The following is a 15,031-nucleotide window of genomic DNA, read 5'->3' as shown; positions in this document are numbered from 1 at the left end:
AGAGTATCCCCTGGGTAGAGGGTGGGGGAAGGGGGTGGAACCTAGAGGCTGGGGGTGAGGGGTGCTCTGGAAGCCCCATCCTGGACTCACTTTGGGAGGAGGGTGCACTGGGAAGGGGGACCCTATCTCCCTCTGCTGCACTCTTCCTTGGGGGAAGGCCTATCCTATGTTACCCTCGCTGGGGGAGAGCACCTGCAGGCTCGGGGGCAGTGCATTGTCTGAACAGGCTTCCTGGCCATTGTGTGCCCCTGCTGCCCCTAAATGCTGGGTGTATTGCTCGGCGGGGTAGGAGCTGGGCTGCAATTGTGGTAGGAAAGCATTTCCATTAGGCCAGGAGGCCCAGGGGAGCTGCTGGGGTTATGGCTGCAAGCGGGGGAGGGAGGGTTTAATGGCAAAAGCAGCAGATGCTCTCACAGCTCCTTCCTTTCCCTGTCGACCCAGCCCCCCTCAGCCTGAAATTCACTCCCCAGCCCTAGCATCTGTCTCCCTCTCCCCGAGAGCCCAGCTGCAGCGGTTCCTCCACCTGCCGGGGCAGCTCCAGTTGTGGGGGGGGGGAGGCAAGCTGAGTCACCGTGGGCCCAGCCTGGGTGGAGGAGAGGAGTGGGCACAGCTGGTGCGGGTCCCCCTCCCAGCCCGGGGGTAGGTACTGGGCACAGCTGGAGCGGGGCCCCCCTCCCAGCCTGGCGGCGCTCTCATTGGCCAGGGCAGCCTGATGCTCACGTGGTCGCTCCCTGGCCTGGGCTGGGCCCCAGCCGGGTCATGTGGCTCACATCTGGGCGCCGCTGGCGCTCCCGGCCCCGCCCTCCCCGAGACTACAACTCCCAAGGTGCAGCGCGAAGGGGCGTGTCCCCTCGCCCCGCCCTTCCCCGCAGCATCAGCACCAGGCTGAGCATCCCGGAGAGATGCAAGTCGGAGGCAGCGCCGGAGCTGCCCTGCGGCGGAGACTCCCCGACTCCTCCCTCGGCCGGCTCCTGCTGCAGCTCGGGGCGAGGCGCAGAAGCGGGTTCCAGCCCCCTCCGCTCCCCGCAGCCTTGCGACTTCCCTGGGGCCCGGCTGGGGAGAGCGGGAGCCCCGCGCCCCCTGCACCAGCCCCGCCTGGCGTCGCAGAGCCCGGGACCCCAGCGCTAGAGCCCTCGCGTCACTGCAGCTTCGGGGCCGCTCAGGGCTCGCTTCTCGGGGGCCTGTCTTGGAGCTGCCCTGGGCAAAGGCTGCAGTGCAGAGCCGTTCCCCCGTTCTGCTGCCAGCACCGGGCACCAGCACCTGGACTGGTCCGTACCCAGACTGCTGCTCCCTCCCTCTTCGGAACAAGCTGCTCCGTGGACTTTGGGTGGATTCTGCCTGTTCATTAATCTTCTAGGAGTTTTGTCTGCCTGACGCCTGAGCATCCTGCCTGCCGGAGATGGGTTAATAGGGGAATCGCTGTGGGGGCAGTGGCCTGTCCCTCCCTCCGACCCACCCGGGACTAGGAGCAACGTGTGGCTGGCAGGAGGCAGCAGCTGCTGGGTGCAGGAGTCTCGAACCCCACAGTCAGCTGCGCCCCACACTTTTATGGATAACATTGAATTGACTCCATGCTCCGCTCTGCCTGGCAGGATTCCTGCTTGCTGGGCATCCCCTCCTCCCCCACCTTTTGTTTGGCTGCTGCAGAGGTGTCAACATAAGGGTGTTTGGGGATTGAAACCCCATCACAGCATTCAAGTGAAGTGAACCCAGCTCCGTCCCTAGGCCTGAGGGAGTGGGGATGGTAGCAGGGCAAGTCCCTGCTAAGCAAGGCTGCCTGGTGAGCATGGAGCTGGTCCATTTTTAGCTTGTTCTAGGTAGCAGAAGCTGGGGAAAGGTCTCTGGAGCTGGGAGCGTGTGAATGCTGCCTGAGAACCCCTCACTGGGAGAGAGGCGAACTGCTCTCTCCTCACCCAGTGCTCCCCAGCTGGTCTGTGACCCTCACTCCAAACTCCCTGGGGAGAGAGCTGGATTTGAGGATGCTCCTAAACCCAATGGGGAAGGTGGATGAGACACGTCTATCCCATCGAGCCTGTCTGCTCCCCTTTTCCAGTGTCTCCTCTGGTTTCAGAGGCCTGGCCTAGCGAGGGCAGCTGCCATCACGTCTCAGCGTCTTTATGGAGCAAAACAGTCACCTGCAGATCTGACCCTGGTGCCGCCAGTCTCAGCTCCATGTAGTCCTTGGAGCTGCTTTCAGGGATGGCAGAAAACAGTAGGACACCCAGCTCCTGGGAAGATGTTCTGTGTCAGGTGAGGAGTATTGAGCCGGATGTTCCCCGCAGGGCAGGAGGCTGAGACAGAGGGATCCCAGGGCAGCTTGTTCTGTGACTGAGAAGAGTTGGATCCAGACTGGCTTTGCCAAAGTGCTTGAGGCTGGTACAGCGAACCCCAAAGTCAGAAAGCAGGGTCCCTAATCCCGCTTGATCCACAATCCCCACTCCCAGCCCCAGGTGGATGGGGCAGCACGTGGCCAGCTCCGAGCAGTAGGGACAGAGAGAACAGAACAAAAACTGCACAGATATCAGCCAGAAAAGGAAGCGTCACTTGGTCTGGTCCTGGCTGCTTTTCTGGGCAGGCCAGCCAGCCCCACGTCCTGACTGTTGCTCCCTTTGGCATCAGTTCCGTTAACTGCACCAGGCTTCCCACGCACTACCTGGGCCAGAACTCCGTCTTTTCCTGATCTGGAAACGAGTCATGCCATCTCCCAGCGACTCCAGCCATTCCCTGACTGGCCGCTCCTCCCGCAGCCTCACCCATCTCCGAGTGCAGAGGACCTGGCTGCAGATCCTGCTGGTGCTGGGCTTCATTCAGGTCATCCTGGGCATCCTCGTCATCACCTTCAGCCTTGTGGCAGCTACCATCACGCCTTCCACCAAGGTCCGGCACTCCTGCCCCTCCTGGGCCGGCTTCTTGGTGAGTCTCCTGGTTCTCACAGACAAGGAGCTGCCATCTCCAGGGAATCTGGGAAGTCCCCAAGCAGCTCAAAGGTGCTGGCCCAGGCCTTGGGTGGCCAATTGTGTGTGCTGCTGGCCTTTCCGGGGGCTGGTTGGGGAGTCAGGTGGGAGACAGCTGCTGTGTGGCTGGGGGAGAGTGTCGGGGGGGACACGACTCCTCCCCTCTAGCTTTTGTTGGCTAGGAGAGTTTCCAGAATAATTCTCAGCAATGCATTCTTCTCCCCCCCCCCCCACCTCGAAATTCCCCTGAACTGGCTTCCCGTTGTACTTTCTCCAGGCCAGCTCGCTGCCCTCATGGAGCTACTCCTACTTCCCCATTTCCTGGGCCATCAGCCCTAGCCCTCCCTCGCCCAGGGAGAGGGTGTGCCACAGCCCTTAATGCCCCCTTACAACCCCAGGGGTTCAGGATGGTCCCTGGTTTACGAATGGGGCTGCAGGCCTACAGGAGCTGGGAGAGGCCCTTGGCAGCTCCTGGATCCCTCCCCTGTGTTCCAGACACTTGACGCCCCCTCCCCCAGCTCACCTTGGACCCACCCCTCCTGCCTGCTCCAGCAGCACAGACCTCTGCTGGGGATGCCTGGCCATGGTCCTGCTGTCCGGCTCAGAGCTGCCTGCAGGCCCTGGGCTCTCCAGAGTGCCCTGAATCAGCACTTTCCTCAAGCTCTCAGCTCCCTTGGCCTCTGGCTCCTGCCTGTTGGCCGGCCTTGCTGCCGCCACCCGGGATGGGCCCTAATCCCTGTGGGACCAACTCTGGGGGCTGCAGGGCTCGGAGGAGGGTTTGTGGCCTGTGGGGGTCTCAGGCCTCCTGCCCCTCCTCTCTCCTTCCCACTGTAATTCCTGTTCTTCTGTCCCCCCAGCTGGCGCTGTCCGGGCTCGTCGGCATCGTCTCCTGGAAACGGCCCTTCACCCTGGTGGTAGGTGTCTTCTGCATGTGGACTGTGGGTGTCCTCACGGACCCAGGCCAGGGCTGGGCCCGGCCCCTCACCCAGCTTCTGTCTTGGGGCACCACGGTCACCTGCTTCTCCTCTGCCCTGCACCAGGACTGGGAGGGCAGAGCGAAAAGTCAATCCCCTGCTCACGCATACGTGTATCACGTGTGCTGTCTTCTAACACGCATGCTGGCCTGTTGCCTCTCACTCCCCTGACATGCCTGCCCAGCTCATGACCTCTGTTTGTCCTGGCTGCAGATCACCTTCTTCACGCTGCTCTCCGTGCTGGGCGTCATGCTGAGCCTCGCCGGCTCCATCCTCTCCTGCCAGAACGCTCAGCTGGTGAAGTCCTTGGAGGCCTGCACCAGGGTAAGGCCTGACCCAGCCCAGCCCTTCGAGGGACTCTGCCTCCTGGGGCCGGGTGACAGCCCCTTTGGGAAGTGGGTACACCTGGGGGAGGCTGCAGATCAATGCCTGTGGCCGAGCGGAGTGGGCTTAGCCTCGGGCCTCGGGCAGGGCAATGGGTCCATGGGAGGGAGGGGCCGTATCCCAGCTGCACGAAGGAGGGCTAGTCTGGGACAGTTCTTGGGGCTGGTTCTTGTGGAAGGGACCTGCTGGCTGGGCAGATGGTGCAGTGGCAGGATTCCTTGTGTCTGGCCCTGGGGACTCGGCCATTCCTTACTCTTAGGGTTGCCAACCCTCCAGGATTGTCCTGGAGCCTCCAGGAATGAAAGATTATGCCATGTGACAAAACCTCCAGTAATACATCCAACCAAAATTGGCAACCCTACTCACTCTGGGTCTCTCCTCCCTCCAGGAGAAGGACTCCTGTGTCTGCTGCCAGGCCCGCTCTGAGTATTCGTCCATGGGCCCCGCCTGCAGCAGGCAGGGCGAGACACTGACCATGTTCCCCAACCCTGACTGCCGGAGCGTCCGCATGGCTCTGAAGGTAACCGGGTGGGCTGCCCGGGGCAGGTGGGGAGGCTTGCAGTCTGCAGGGGTTCTCTGTGCAGGAGACGGGGGGCTTTGGTGCCTGATCGGGGCTCTCTCCACTGGGGTGGAGGGTGCTGGTGTCTGTGGTGGGGCTGTTCTCTGGGTGGCTTGTATCTGGGGGGGTCCTTTCTATGCTTTCTGCATTGGGGGGCAGCTTGGGGGTGGGGGAGCGGTTCTCTCTATGCTCTCTGCACAGAGCCTGCGCACACTCTGAGCATCAGAGGGGTAGCCGTGTTAGTCTGAATCTGTAAAAAGCAACAGAGGGTCCTGTGGCACCTTTAAGACTAACAGAAGTATTGGGAGCATAAGCTTTCATGGGTAAGAACCTCGCTTCTTCAGATGCAAGTAATGGAAATCTCCAGAGGCAGGTATAAATCAGTGTGGAGAACTAACCTCGTTATCTCCATACTGATTTATACCTGCCTCTGGAGATTTCCATTACTTGCATCTGAAGAAGTGAGGTTCTTACCCACGAAAGCTTATGCTCCAATACATGTTAGTCTTAAAGGTGCCACAAGACCCTCTGTTGCTTTTTACACTCTGAGCAGCATCTCTCGGGCTCATTCCCATCTCCCCTCTGTCCCAGGATCTTCTATTCAGTGTTTGTGGCCTGACCATCTTCTCCACCATTGTCTGCACGCTCTCAGCTGTCATGTGCTGCATCCAGATCTTCTCCCTGGACATTATCCATGTGGTGAGTCCTGGCCTGGCCTGGGGCTCCTCTCCCGGAGAATTCCCGCTCCACAGGAATCCAGGAGCTCGGGGTTGGAGGGTCAGGCCCTGGGGATGCTGGAGAGAACTGAACTGGATCCTGCCCTCAAATCTCTTTGCACCCTGGTGTGTGTGTGTGTGTGTGTGTGTGTGTGTGTGTGACAAGCAGCAGCTCCTTGGCATTTGCAGTGGTGCAATGTGCAGGGACTGGGAGTAGGGGGCGCTGGAGCTGCTCCCCCGACACCTCTCTGGGTGAGTAGGGCCAACAGCAGGGGAAGGGGATGTGTCCTGTCCCCACCTAGGCACCTGTCCCGAAGCGCTGGCAGGCTCCCCCCTCACTCCCCTCTCCCTGCAGCTGGCCCCACAGCGCTCCAGTTCGGTGACCCTGGAGTGCACGTCGCCCCCAGACCCCTTCCTGCAGAACATGATGGACTTCGAGGAGTTTGTGCCCCCGGTGCCGCCGCCCCCGTACTATCCACCGGAGTACACCTGCAGCTCCGAGACTGACGCCCAGAGGTACTGACACCCTGGAGGGGAGGGCAGTGGGGTGGGCTCTGAGGCAGGGAGCGGAAGCCCATTGCTGAGTTGTGGGTGGGGGGACCCCAGGGACACACAGGAGCACAGGGTGGGGGAGGGCAGTGAGGAGAGAGTCTGAGGTGGGGCTGGGGGACAGGGAAGCCTGAGGTGGTTGGGAGCAGGGGTGGAACCAAGCTGGGGTTGGGGGCAGAGGTAGGGAGGGGGAGGCCAGGGCAGGGCTTGGGGAGGACCCAGGGGTAACTCCGGGCAGGGTTCAGCCTGGACCCCACTAGGCTGCATCCATGGGAGGCTTGGCGCCCCATTGTGGCTGATGCACCTTTCCCATGTGAACCCACAGCATCACCTATAACGGCTCCATGGACAGCCCCGTGCCTCTCTACCCCACCGACTTCCCCCCATCCTATGAGACTGTCATGGGACTCCGGGCAGTCAGCCAGGTAAGGAGCCCAGGGGCTCTCGGCTTGGCCAGGCCAGAGCTGGGTGGTTGTTCAGAGAGGTGGGGCTGGCAAGGAGCAGGCGGTGTCTGGCCCAGTCCTCTCGCCAGAGGCTCAGGGTGCCCCAGGTCAAACCACAAAGCGAAGGGTGAGGGAGAAGCCAGAGCTGGGTTGGGCGAGGGGATGGAGGAACCGTAACGGACTCCAGGGGGATCCAGACTCTGAGGCCCAGGGTGCGAGCGGCACGTTCTTGCTGCCGTCTCCTCAGCCTATCACTGGCTGCACTGTGGTGTTAGAGAGACTGGGGTGGGTTGTTGAGGTAGCAGCCTACCTCACCTGCCCTGTCTTTGTAACAGCCTGGGGCCAACCCGGCCACAGCACACTGCCTACATTGTGCTATATCTATCATAGCTACTCCAGCCCTGGCCTCTCCCAGCATGGGGTGCTGTAGGGGGGGCAGGGCAGGAGCGCTGGCTGGGGGGAGCTCTCGGCTACGCCAGTGCCAACCTCTCCCAGGAGGGCGGGTTGGGGGGTCTGGGGGGCAGGAGCATGGGCTGGGGGGAGAATCTAGTGCGCAGCATCTCCCTGCCGGTACGGCTGCGTATGGTTCTGTGATGTGACGTGGTTGTGCCCACCCTGCAGGCCACCCTGTTTGATTCGCAGCTCACGGATCCATCGCACGGCTGCACCTGTGACCACGTCCCCTCCATCGTGCTCAGCGGGGAAGGTAACAGGGTCCTTGGGCAGCAGCTGGGGACAGGGCCCGGGGGGGAGGGAACCTGTGCCCAAGTCTGCCCATGACTGGGTGGGAGCTGGGGGCTGGAGAGGTGGGGGCAAAGTCCTGGTGAGCACCATATGGGTGCGCTATGCCTGTGGGCTGGTGAAAGGACAGGGGCATGTGCCCAGTAGGGGTGGAGCTGGGAGTCCCGTGCCTGTGAGCTGGTCCCCCACAGGGCTGGGCTCGGCGCTCCCAAGGCAGGTGCCCTGGGGACGTGCTCAGATCCCTCCCAGAGAGCCCTGTGCATCCTGCTCTGCTTGCGTGCCTTGCAGTGTCCATGGACAGCGGCTCCCTGGTCATGTCCGAGATCATCGACATCCCCGGCGACAGCAGCCCCTCGGAGGACTCCTGCCTGCTGGAGCTGCAAGGCTCCATGCGCTCGGTGGACTACATCCTCTTCCGCTCCATCCAGCGCAGCCGTGCGGACTACTGCCTGAGCGTGGACTGCGTGCAATGCGGCCACCATCCCCGCAGCCCCACGCTGGGCCTGCAGGGCCCCTTCGAGGATATACCCCAGCCCCGGGTGCGGGGGGAGCGCTCTTACTCCTGCTCCACCCCTGGTCCCAGTTACGAGGGGCTCCTGGAGCCAGGCGGGGCCGTGACCCACAGCTGCAATCGTCTGGAAGGGCTGGCTCGCTGCGCTGGGCCCTGCTTCCCTGAGGTGCGACTCAAGGGCAAGACCTTGCTGCCAGGGCATCAGGGCACCAGTTCCACCGGCTCCCTGTACCCAGACCGCAGGCACCGTGGCTGTCAGCGACGCAACAGTGAGACGTCCTGCCTGCTGGGCCCAGCCCGGGGCCTGAGCCAACGGCCGCTCGTGCGGTCGCACAGCGACCCCGGCATTGCTGTTGCTGGAGATCCTGGTAGGTGGGAATTGCTGGGGGGAGCAGGGCTGGCGTGGGTGCCCATGTGTCAGTCTGTTCTCACTCACGCACTTGGGGGTGGGGGATGGACCAAGGGGTGTTCCGGGGGTTGCTGGTCAGTGGTCACTGATAGGTTGGGTGGGTGCGGTTTGCAGGCAGAGTGGAATTGGTGCACGTATTGATATGCAGCTCATGCCAGGGGACTGGTGCACGCCTGGCAGTGGGTGGGTGCCACCGGCCCATGCAGGGGCTGGAATGTGTGTGATGGCATGCCCATGCACAGTGCTTGTGTGAGGGAACGGGTGCGTGCAGCCGATGGGCTGATGCATGGTCATGTGATGGGATCTGGGGCAGGAGGAGCGCAGTCAGAGTCTGAGTATTTACCACTGTCTTTCTTTCTCCTTCCAGCCGACTTGAGGGATCTGCTTTATACCAAAGCGCTGGAGGATGATGCATCCAATTCTTCAGCAGACACAGGTCAGGGCAGAGTCCGGTTTAGGATGAGTGTCTGACACGCGACCTGGGGGATGGGCTGGAAATCACTGGGGGGGCTGATAAGTGACCCCTTTACTTGGGAGTGGCTGGCAGCGTGCTGTAGTGCCCCCTTCCAGGGGAGGCTGGGAGCAGAGTAGCCTGGAGCTCCCCCACAACCAGCGCTCCTGCCCTGCTCCCTAGAGCATCCCCTGCTGGGGGAGGCTGGCTCAATAGGAAGGCCCTTCACCCCCACAGAGTGCATTGCAGCCCTAGGCCTCTTGGCCACAGCCTCTGGGGACCATGGGGCCTGTGCTTTCTCCCATCCGTGTTCCCCTGTGGCCGCGGTTCTCACTGGCCAGTCTCCGTACAGGACTGTGCTCTGAAGCCTGCCTGTTCCGGCTCTCGCACTGCGACTCGCCCCCGCTCCTCCGGGCCGCCTCTGCCAGGAAGAACAAGCTGCCAGTGCCCAAGAAGGTGACACAGCGGCTGTCGAAGGCAGCAACGCGCTCCCTGGGGGATCTGAAGGTTTGTCGTGGTACCCGGGGGCTGGTGGCCCGGTTCCTGCAGAGATCCAAGCGCAGCCTGGCGTCTGGCGTGGAGATGGCTGGGCACAGCTCCCAGGGCCACAAACAGGTAGGGGCTCCGTATTGGCCACACTCTGCGCGCAGGGCAGCTGAGAAGCCCTGGCAGGCCCCGGGCTGCCCATCCCCCTGGGCCCAGGCCTGGATTGTCCCCTACAGGCATTTCCAGGCCCAGTCCTGTCTAGCTCGGCGTCTCCTGCACCTGCCCTTCCCTGGGGAGACTGCCTGGCTGGGAGCTCCCAGGTCCCTTCTTGCTGGGCGATGGTATCCTGGAGCCACTTGCTGCAGACTCAGCCTATTAACCCTTGATTATCCCAGCCCCTCTCTATGCTTGCCCGGCTGAGTGCCCAACAGTGAGCTCATGAGAGGGACGTGACCCTCTGTACGCTCTCCCCCAGGCCACATTGGCCCTCAGGCTGCCATAGCCACAACAAACACCTGCCCATTGCCTGGGCGCTCTCCGCTGCCCCTCCCTTTCAGGGCCAGCTCCGGGCACCAGCAGAGCAAGCGCCCGCCTGGGGCGGCACATGCCTGGGGCGGCACATGCCTGGGGCGGCACACGCCTGGGGCGGCACACGCCTGGGGCGGCACACGCCTGGGGCGGCACATGCCTGGGGCGGCACCGTCCAGGCGACTTCTTATTTTATTTTTGCGCTTCGGCAGTCTGAGCCGCCTGGTTTTTTTTCTTTTTGCTTGTGGCAGCAAAAAATGGGAGAGCCGGCCCTGCTCCCTTTTCTCTGAGCAGGGCTTGTCGGGCTCCTGCGTGCCCTGGGCGTCGGGAGCGTTTGCCCCTTGTTCTGCTGGGGGCCTGCCTGTTTCTCTGTCGGTTCCCGCCTGGGCTCCATGGGGACGCAAAGGCGGCTACAGCTAGGAGAGGGGATGGGCCCCACCTCAGTGAGATGTGGAGCTCAGGGTCCCTGTGGTCCAGGGCCAGTCTGGGAGCAGGGGACTCCTGAGTCCTACAGTGCTCCTGGCTCTGCCACTGACTCAGTCCCATCTTGGCCTCTGTTTCCCACTTGTAAAAGGCGCCCATGACCCTTCCCTGCTCCCAGGTTAGTGAAGGTCGGTGAGGTGCTGCCCGCATTGCTCAGTGCGGGAGGCTCTGGAAGGACCCAGCCTGCATTGGGTAACAGTCCCCAGGAAGTCTGGGGCTTGGCTGGTCTGTAATTGCAGCTTGTTGGCCCAGTGCATACCTTTGCCACATGTCACCAGCCCTCTTCCCCTGCACTCTCCTTTCCAGGCCATCCGTGCTGACGTTCCTCCTTCAGCAGCCATCTCCCCAGATTGCAATTAGGCTCCCTGCTCTGACGAAGCTTTTAGGTCACGATCTTGGTCTCTGAGCTGAGACTTTAGTGCACTGTGTCCCGGAGTCCCCGCTCTGGAACTGCTCTCCACAAAGCCAGGCAGGACTTTGGGGAGCCTCCTCCCCCTCGGAGCAGACCATCTTCAGGGCAAGAAGCTCACACGGCTTCACGTCCTGGGTCTGCCCTTGGAGCATTCAGCATATGCCCCGCTGTGCGCTTCCCACAGCGAGTCCCCCCAGGCGGGGTCCTGGGGCAGCCAGAGGGTCCTGCATCCCCACTTTGCAGTCAGACGTGAGACTCAGCCAGCCAGTAAAACAGAGGTTTAGTAGATGACAGGAACATGGTCTAAAACAGAGCTTGTAGGTCCAAAGAACGGGATCCCTCAGCCCAGTCCATTCTAGGGCCCAGCGAGCCAGACAGCCCCGTCTGCCCTCACTTCCCGGCCCCAGCCAGCTCCAAACTGAAACCCCCTCCAGCCCCTCCTTTCTGGCCTTTGTCTCTTTCCCGAGCTTTGTTCACCTTTAGCTATCCCCTTGCAAGGGGGAAGGGCCCTGGCCATTTGTTGCCAGGATATAGTGTGTCGGCCATTTATGCACACTGGAGACTTAAGAAATGCAAAGGGGAAACTGAGGCACCCACGCAGTATTCAGAGGAAACATTAAGAACAGTCCCACTTGGTCACACACTGACCTTCCCCTCCTAGCGCAGGGCAGCTCTGTCCCTGGGATGATGCTCGGTTACAGCTTGCCCCTTTTGGGAGCTTAAAGCCGCCGTGCGAGGCCTGATGCCAGGAGACTGGTTACTCGTCCTGGAGAGTTCTGATCCTTCCCTGGCTCCCTGAAGCTGTTCCTGACTTTGTGCATTGGGAACTGCTCCGAGGAGTTCGGAGGCTACGCTGCCTTCCTGGCCGGCACAGCAAGCACCACCTCTGCTTGCTGCCTAGCTAAGGCTCACGCTGTCACACGCCAGGGCCAGCTGCCCCCTTGCCTCAATCCCTGGCTCTGGCGTCTATCGGCTCAGGGATAACTGGGGGAAGGTGCCTGCTCCCTGGGCTCTCAGGGCTCCTCTTTGGGGTGCCCCCACTCCCCCAGTCTGCATCCCGGCACTCGCTGGGGGCTGTTCTGCCTGGCAGGACTTCTCCTGGATGGGCCCTTGTGACGAGGTTCCTGCTGTCCTCACCCTTGCCCTTGTTGCTGTGGCTTGCCAGGTGCCCCGGAGCCCATGGCAGGCAGCCGAGCACACGCTGCCAGAAGGGATTCACTTGCAGAGCTGCGGGGACCTGAGCTCCACCTCCTCGCTGCGTCGCCTCCTGTCTGCCCGCCGGCTGGAGCGCAGCCGTCCGCACAGCCTCAACGGGGTCTACAAGGAGAGCATCCTCTGAGGGGAGGCCTTGCCTGACCCTCTCATACCTCAGCCCAGCTGGGAGTCTCCACCAGCATCAGGCTCTCTCTGCCTGGGGTCCACAGCAAGAACTGGAAGCAGCCGGGCACGCCTTTCCCCCGGGTGCTGGGGAGGGGCCAAAGGCTGGCTCGTTCCCAGCAGACATTCCTCGCTGCCAGGTGACTGTGGGAGAAAGCACAAGCTGAGGACACACACGCAGACCGCCAAGGGCGGAGCACCGTGGCCTGGTTCGGCGGATCTCCGCGGGGGACTCTGGGAAGGAGGAGGCGCTGCAGTCTGTGGACTGCAGTGGGGACTGGCGGACGTGGACACAGCCTGCTTTGTGCTGAGAGGCCGTGTCTGTCCCCGTGCTCGCGCCGAGGGGCCAGCAGGCTTTGGACCGACAGCTGTGGGGGTGACACGGGGTGTTCCTGGGGCTGAGCCCTTGCTGTATAGCGGACAGGACTATTGCAAAGCGTGTGGGCGGGGGGGCTCCACACAGGCCCTCCTTGTATTAATAACCCAATAGCAGGGGCCGAGCCTGGTCCCGCCTCCTGCTCTGCAGTCTGCTGGTCCAGACACTACCATGGTTCCCAGCGTGAGGAAGCTGGGCTCAAGGTGCACGGTGATGTCCTCCCAGTCCCACGCCAGGCCTGGGGTTCGCGTGGCCCCTGCATTCAGGGAACGCTCACTCGCTGGCTGGCCAAGGTGCCTCACAGGGCCGGCTGCGTCAGGGTGATTGAGCCCAACTCAGCCCCGCTCCCCTTAGATGCTATGCACCCCCTTTCTGGAGTGGGGGAAGGAGGGGCAGGGCAGACCAAGCTGGGCTTCCCTACAACTGCCCTCCTCTTCTGGCAAGTCCACAACCCCTGAGCCGAGGCTGCAGCCCCTTCCCATAGAAAGTGACCTTCCCTTTTGTCCCCTTCTCCAGCTCATCTCATCTCCCCAGCCCTTCCCCACCCTGGGCTGGCCTGAGCTGTGGGCCTGGATCTTACAGCGGAGCTCTGTCTTGAGAACAGGGCCATGCCCAGTGCAAGACCTAGGCCCTGGAGAAGGCCCAGCCTCCATCAGGGCTTCAGGGAGTGGGGTCAATCGGCCCCACCAGGTTTAGGGGCAGAACCAAAACCCTCTGTGCACCAAGTCCCCATCCCTGGGCTCTGGCAGCCTCTTCCTCCTCCCCCCGCCAGCCAATGCCTTTGCTTGTATGCTGCATGCTGCGATGCAGCTCTCCCCTCTCTGGGATGGTGGGGGCGGGCAGGGTGCGTGTGTGTGTGGGGGGGATTGCACTTTTTTACCTCGGGAAGCATGTTGGGAACTCCTGTAGGGAGTCTCCACTGCAGACGCTTTAAGCTGCACTGACACTTATACAAGAAACCAAATAAAGTTATACACCCCCAGAGCCAGCGTGGGTTGCCTCGCATCCGGCCGGCCCGCCATGGACCTGCACCAGCTGTCTCCACTCTACAGCTGGGATAGCTCTGGCTCAGTCCAGGAGAGTGGGGAAAGGAGCCCCGGTGCCCTCGCTAATCTGTCATGGGAAAGAAAACAAACCTCTCTTTGGGACAGGGACAATGGCCCCATTCTGGCATTGTCTGCGTGGGGGGTATCTGTTCATTGCAGGTGTTGGGGGGGTGTGCATCTGTGTATGGAGGCATGTGTATGTTCACAGGGTGTGAGGACCGTGCCTACGGAGGTGTGTGTCTGGTCACAGCCTGTGAGGGCCGTCTGTATATGGAGGTGTGTACATTGAGTCAAACACTAGAACAAATGACCGAGGGCGGTTGTGGAGTTGCAGTCACTGGAGGTTTTTAAGAACAGGTTAGACAAACCCGGCAGGGCTGGGTTAGATAATACTTACTCCCACCTCTGGGCAGGGGACTGGACTAGGTGACTTCTGAAGGTCCCAGCCTGTCCTACATTCTATGAGCCTGGACTCCGTGGGTGGATCTGTTCAGGGCATGCGTACATTGGAGGAGGCCAGTCCCTCCCAGCTCCAGTCCCACTCTAGCTTTTGGCTGGAGGCTCGGGCTGCTTCTTAGGAGCCTTGTTCCTGGGCTCTGCTTCCCCAGCTGTGGGTGGGCAGGAGCTGCGACCAAAAGCCAGAAGAGAGAGTGCTTCCCTCACTGTGCAGTTGAGACACCCCACCGGCCTGGCCTGGGCTACCAGCAGCAGCTTCCACGCTCCCTGGGGACACTGCTCAGCTGGGGCAGCGTAGGCTGCTGGGAATGGGGGCCAAGCTGGGGGGGAAGAGGAGTCTGAGGGGAACTGCAGGTGAGGCAGTGGGCTGAGTGCATGTGCCCGAGAGAGAAAATCCCTGTGGGGGGGGAGTTGGACAGGGGAGAGTTGGGCAGTGAGGGCTGGGCCAACCTGAGATGGTCTCTGACCCTGGGGGGGCAAGGGCTGGTTTGCTTCAGCTGAGGGTGAGGGTGAGAGGGCAGCCGGTGGTTATAAGGAACCTTTACATAACTCTCCAGGCCCTTACACAACAGGGTGTGCACCAGGCCAGGGACTCATCACTACAGGGCTGGGGCCAGGGCGCGGGAACCTGTGCTGTCTCTGCTGGCAGGCTGTGGGCATCTGCCCTCGGTTTGCCCTCTGCCACCTCTCGCTGCTTTTCTGAGGGGATCTCTCAGCTCCAGGGAGGAGCCGCTCACAGAACTGAGGGGCCTGGGTGTAAGTGAAGGGGTGCTTTGCAGGCAGGGCCCTGCCAGCTCCCCCTTTGTACCAACCTTGCCCACCAGTGCCCAGGCCAGCTGGGGGGACTGGGTGCCAGCATCTATCGGGGTTAGGGTCCCACTTGCTGCCGGGCCCTTGAACTTCCCCAGCTGGCACCGCGGCTCTTCTCCGCAGCCCACGGGGAGGGGACCTGCCGCGGGGCTCCGTGTCCCCTGCGTCCCGGGGAGAGCCCCCGCGCCGCTGGGACTTGGGTGTGACGGGCTGGCGGAGCCCCCGGCCGCCGGCCCAGCCTGTCCGGCTCGGCCCCAGACAATCCCGGCCCGGCTCGGCTCGGCCCCGCCCCAGACAATCCCGGCCCGGCTCGGCTCGGCCCCGCCCCAGACAATCCCGGCCCGGCTCGGCTCGGCCCCGCCCCAG

General features: G+C 62.4%; 1 protein-coding gene across 1 annotated transcript; it reads left to right on the top strand.

Moving 5' to 3' along the window:
- The first annotated feature begins 57 nt into the window (after nt 1-57).
- On the top strand, nt 58-13,337 carry ENTREP3 (endosomal transmembrane epsin interactor 3). Its single transcript, XM_005280681.5, has 12 exons — nt 58-2,913; nt 3,812-3,868; nt 4,142-4,252; nt 4,701-4,832; nt 5,463-5,570; nt 5,943-6,103; nt 6,462-6,561; nt 7,201-7,285; nt 7,609-8,199; nt 8,608-8,676; nt 9,044-9,306; nt 11,766-13,337. The coding sequence occupies exons 1-12, from the start codon at nt 2,695-2,697 to the stop codon at nt 11,937-11,939; spliced, it is 2,070 nt and encodes a 689-aa protein (XP_005280738.2). The 5' UTR covers nt 58-2,694; the 3' UTR covers nt 11,940-13,337.
- The last annotated feature ends 1,694 nt before the right edge of the window (nt 13,338-15,031 follow it).

Source organism: Chrysemys picta, chromosome 20, assembly GCF_011386835.1.
Source record: "Chrysemys picta bellii isolate R12L10 chromosome 20, ASM1138683v2, whole genome shotgun sequence".
In the NCBI taxonomy this organism is placed as follows: Eukaryota; Metazoa; Chordata; order Testudines; family Emydidae; genus Chrysemys; species Chrysemys picta.
This window is presented reverse-complemented; position numbering and strand designations above follow the sequence as displayed.

Excerpts from the sequence above, each read along its gene's own strand:
- ENTREP3 (XM_005280681.5), top strand. The coding sequence starts at position 2,695 with ATGCCATCTCCCAGCGACTCCAGCCATTCCCTGACTGGCCGCTCCTCC. Across the intron at positions 2,914-3,811 it reads CCTCCTGGGCCGGCTTCTTG|CTGGCGCTGTCCGGGCTCGT; the intron begins GTGAGTCTCCTG and ends CTGTCCCCCCAG. Across the intron at positions 7,286-7,608 it reads CATCGTGCTCAGCGGGGAAG|TGTCCATGGACAGCGGCTCC; the intron begins GTAACAGGGTCC and ends CGTGCCTTGCAG.